Genomic DNA, 5,172 nt, shown 5'->3' with positions numbered 1-5,172 from the left:
ACCCCGAGACCTGGGGAAGCAGGGCCATGGGGCAGTGCTCAGCCCTGCCTTCCTCAGCACACCTCTACCCCGAGACCTGGGGAAGCAGGGCCACGGGGCAGTGGTCAGCTCTGTTTCCTCAGCACACCTCCACCCAGAGACCTGGGGATGCAGGCCCATGGGGCAGCGCTCAGCCCTGCCTTCCTCAGCACACCTCTACCTAAGACCCTGGGGCCAGGGAGATGCCAATGACGCCCTCTTAGCCTCATTAGCCTTGAGAATCACCCAGACACACAGAGCCACCCCTCACTCCACCAGGGGCCCCTCCTGTTACACCTGCCCCCCAGGGCCAGCATCCACCCACATCTCACTATTCTAAGCCCCTTGCCCATGCCCAACCGTCCCACAAACGCAGCCCAGCAGCCCTGCCTCCCCTTCTACGGGGATGCTCACACGATAAGCGTGTGTGGCCAAGGCAGTCTCACAGGATGTGGCCCCACCAGGCCCTCTCCCAGTTCCTAGCCACCCCCATACCAGCTACCTTGCTTGCTGGGGACACCCTTACCCACATCCTCTCCTCCCAAGTGCAGAGGACAGGAGGCTCCTCCTGGCTGCACCTGGCATCCCTCCTTCCCCGCAGATGCACCGCCCAAGCCCTCCCGTCCAGTTCCTGCTCATAGTCTGCCGCCCACAGGACGGCCCTCTTTCTGTCCTCCGGCTCTCACTCTTGCTTGTCCGCATGCCTCCAGGCCACCACTCCCTCTCTTATGCTCGCACACGGCCCTCCTGGCCTGCCTCGGACACCCCTTCTGGCTCTACTCCTCAGCTGTAACCTCCACAAGGGCAGACAGGGCCTTTCCTGCCCTCTGCTGTTCCTCGTATCTGAGGCCAGCCCCCACACAGCAGCTGCTGCGAAATACGTGATGCTCCAGGAATGAGTGAGACACACAAGCAGACAGCAGTGCAGATGGGGGTGGGGAGGGCGGGTCACGAACACGTGCTCAGGCACCACACCACCAGCACGTGGCCACACGTGGTCTTTACCCCTCACGGTTAGCGTGGCTGAGGTCCTCTCCTGCCCACACACACATGAGTACTCCCCGGCATCCCCCACAGCCAGGTCACGGATCTCCAGCTCACACACAGCCCCATCCTGCTTCAGGCTGTATTTGTCCCCGGTGCTGAGGGTCTCAGGGCCCTTCCTCCACTGCACGGGCGCCGCCTTGCTCAGCTCACACCACAGCGTGGCCGTGTCCCCTTCTGTGGCCTCTTTGCTTCTTAGTCTTCCTATGAACTGGGCAGGCTGGGCTGGAATGGTCAAACAGACATGGAGAACATCAGATCTCTGGAGGACTTGGGAGACATGACGGGGCAGGATAGAGGAAGAGACACAAAATCCAGCAGGACAGATAGCAGGGGATAGCACAGTGGGTGGAGAACTGGCTACAGATCCTGGTTTCTCTCAGTCCAGCCAACAGGAAGGTCGTGCAGAACCCAGGAAGGGGAAGGGGAATTTGGAAGAGACAATAGACAAGCTCAGTATCATCAGTCAAGACAAAGCCAAGGACCAAATGCGGAACAGATCATCAATTGCTCACGTGCAAGTTCAAGGTGAAGTTGAATAAAACCAAAGCAAGTCCACAAGAACCAAAGTACAAACTTGAATACATCCTGCTGGATTTAGAGATCATCTCAAGGACAGATTGAACAGTAATAACTGAGGAGCAGACAAGTTTTGGATGACACCAAGGACATCATACATGAAGAAAGTAAAAGGTCATTAAAAAGACAGGAAAGAAAGAAAAGACCAAAATAAATGTCAGATGTGACAGTGAAACTTGCTGTTAAATGTTGAGTAGCTAAAAAGAACGGAAAAAATGATAAAGTAAAAGAGCTGAACAGACTTCAAAGGGTAGCGCAAGAAGACAAGGTAAAGTATTACAGTAATACCTGCAAAACCCGGAACCTGTGTAAGGCAGAAAACTGTCAGAGAAGGAAAACTCAAATAAGTACTTTCCACTAAAAGGAGGGATAGAAAAGTGGTAAGACTGCGCCCTGTCCAAGGCAGAAAACTTGCGAGACCAGGAAAAACAAGGCAATCCCATCGAATTCCCGCTCTCACAGGTTTCACTGCATTACGAAACGTGCAAAGACCTGGAGTTAGAAAATCAAAAGGAAAGAATATGATTGGCATTTCTCAAGCTGAAAGAATTGAAGAGAAAATTCAAGCCTAGGGGTGAAATACTGAAGGACTTCATAGGCAAAAAACTGAATGACATAGGAAGCATCAAAAGAAGATGGAAGGAATACACAGAGCCACTGTACCAAAACGAAGGGGTCCACATTCAACCATTTCAGGAAGTAGCATATAATCAAAAACCACTGGTGCTGAAGGAAGAAGGACAAGCCGCGCTGAAGGCGCTGGCGAAAAACAAGGCTCCAGGAGTTGGCAAAATACCCGTTGAGATGCTTCAACAAATGTGCAACACTAGGAGTACTTCATCTGTCAAGAAATTTGGAAGCCTAAACAACTGGAAAAGACCCACATTTGTGCCCATTCCAAAGAAAGGCAAACAAACAGAATGTGGAAATTATAGAACAGTATCATTAATACCACATGCTATCAAAATTGTGCTGAAGATAATTCAAAAACAGCTGCAGCCGTACATCAACAGGAAACGGCCAGAAGCTCAAGCCAGATTCAGAAGAGAATGTGGAATGGGGGATACCACTGCTGATGGCAGATGGATCTTGGCTAAAAGCAGCAAATAACAGAAAAATGTTTATTTTACTGACTACATGAAGGCGTTCAACTGTGTGGATCGTAACAAATTATGGATAACACTACAAAGAATGGGAATTCCAGAACACTTAATTGTGTTCATGCAGAACCCATACATGGATCAAGAGGCGGTCATTCAAACAGAACAAGGGGATACTGCGTGGTTTAAAACTGGAAAAAGTGTTCAGCAGGGCTGCAGCATTTCACCTTACTTATTCGATCTGCATGCTGAGCAAATAACATGAAAAGCTGGCTATTTGAAGAACGCGGCACCAGGAATAGACAAAGACTCATTAACAACCTGCAATATGCAGATGACACCTTGCTTGCCAAAAATAAAGAGGACTTGAAGCACTTACTGATGAAGGCCAAAGACTACAACCTTTAGTATGCATCACGCCTGAACATAAAGAAAACAAAAATCCTCACAACTGGACTGATAAACAACATCATAATAAATGGCAAAGAAATTAAAGTTGTCAAAAGATTTCATTCTACTTGGATCAACAGTCAACGTCCATGAAAGCAGCAGTCAAGAAATCAAGCGACGTATTGCGCTGGGCCCATCTGTTGTAAGAGACCACTTTAAAATATTAAAAAGAACGGATGTCAGTTTGATAACTAAGGTGCACCTGCCTCAAACCATAGTCTCTTCAGACACCTCAGATGCCTGCCAAAGCTGGACAATAAAAAAAGGAAAACTGAAGAACTAAGGCATTTGAATTATGGTGTTGGTGAAGAACACTGAAGAGACTACAGACTTCCAGAAGAAGGAACAAACGCTCTTAGAAGCGAGGACAGCAAGACTTTGGCTCCACTATATTGAACACATCGTCAGGAAAGACCACTTGCTAGGAGAGGACCTCATGGTCGGGAGAGGGTCATGAACAACAAAGGAAACCTCCAGGAAATGGGCTGACACCATAGCTACAACAACAGGCTCCAACAGACCACGACTCAGCCTGGCACAGGACGAGGCAACACTTTACTCTGTCACACGTCAGGTCTCTGCGACCCGGAGCCAACTCGACAGCAACAACATGGGAAGACGTTCTGGAGTCAAGGAGACAGTGCGGCGTGAATGCAGACGGATGGCATAAAATCAGCAACTGAACACCACGCCACTGGCCCACGTGACCACCTTCAGGTCTTACCCTCCACGGTCAGCGTGGCTGAGGTCCTCTCCTGCCCACACACACACAAGTACTCCCCAGCATCCGCCACAGCCAGGCCACGGATCTCCAGCTCACACACGGCCCCGTTCTGCCTCAGGCTGTATCTTCCTCCAGTGCTGAGGATCTCAGCGCCCTTCCTCCACTGCACAGGCGCCGCCTTGCTCAGCTCACACCGCAGTGTGGCCGTGGCCCCTTCCGTGGCCTTCTTGCTTCTCAGTTTTCCTGTGAACTGGGCGGGCAGGGCTGAAAAAAGGTCAAATGGACACAGGCACACCACCTTCAGCATGGACACTGACGGAAAGGGACCCACAGGATGCAGGGGCAGGCTGGCAGGACGTTACCCTTCACGGTGAGCTTGGCCACGGTCGTGTGGTCCTCGAAGGAGCACGAGTACTGCCCGCTGTCCTGGGGCTGCAGGTCGCGTACCACCAGCTCCAGCACGGTTCCCTCCTGCCGCAGGCCATACTTGCCGCTCGGCCGCAGGACCTGGTCCCCGTAGCGCCACTGTACAGGTGCAGCCACAGTGGACAGCACGCAGCGCAGCGTCACAGCGCCACCCTCCAGCACCTCCACATCCTTCAGCCTTTCCTGGAACCGCACTGGCCGTGCTGTTGACAGGCAGGGCTCAGCACACCCGCTGCACCAACACCCCACTCGGCCCCTCCCATCCCAAGTGGTGGAAGGTGCAGGGCAGAGAATCAGGGAAGGTGAGCGGCCGCAGGAGACACGAAAGGACAGGGACAGCCATGAAGACCAGAAGAGCAGAAGCCGGGACCGGTCATGCAACCCAGAGGTGGGGAGGAGGACGCAGGGAGCAAGAAGCAGAACAGGAGCCTGGAGACGGGGGAGCTGAGTGGGTGGGGCTGCTGGAGACCATGGAAGGGGACGGGGTGGAGACAAGGCAGAAGGATGAGCCCTACACTCAGAGGGGCAGAGGCAGAGAGGGGACCAGGTGGAAATGCGGTGGAGGGACAGGGCCCCACACTCGGAGGGGCAGAGGTGGGCAGAGACAGGGTGAAGAAAGGGCCGGGATCAGGTGGTGTCCAGGCAGGGCGGGGAGAAGACAGGTAGGAGGCAGGGCAGGGAGGGGCTGGAAGCAGGGTAACAGGGCAGGAACGGGTCAGAGATGGGGCAGAGGCAGGGTAAGGATGGGGCAGGAATGGGTCAGAGATGGGGCAGAGGCAGGGTGAGAACGGGGCAGGAATGGGGCAGAGATGGGACAGAGGCAGGGTGAGG

At 53.1% G+C, this 5,172-nt stretch overlaps 1 protein-coding gene across 1 annotated transcript in view; it reads right to left on the bottom strand.

Annotated features, from left to right (window-relative positions):
• OBSCN (obscurin, cytoskeletal calmodulin and titin-interacting RhoGEF) overlaps positions 1-5,172 on the bottom strand; it is a 172,404-nt gene that overhangs the window by 94,469 nt on the left and 72,763 nt on the right. The window contains 3 exon segments of the mRNA XM_012557952.1: positions 1,024-1,287; positions 3,916-4,179; positions 4,278-4,544. Of these exon segments, the coding sequence (XP_012413406.1) occupies positions 1,024-1,287; positions 3,916-4,179; positions 4,278-4,544 (795 nt within the window).

Source organism: Trichechus manatus, unplaced genomic scaffold, assembly GCF_000243295.1.
Source record: "Trichechus manatus latirostris isolate Lorelei unplaced genomic scaffold, TriManLat1.0 scaffold00128, whole genome shotgun sequence".
Taxonomy (NCBI): Eukaryota; Metazoa; Chordata; class Mammalia; order Sirenia; family Trichechidae; genus Trichechus; species Trichechus manatus.
The sequence above is the reverse complement of the archived record's forward strand: the minus strand, read 5'-3'. Positions and strand labels throughout refer to the sequence as shown.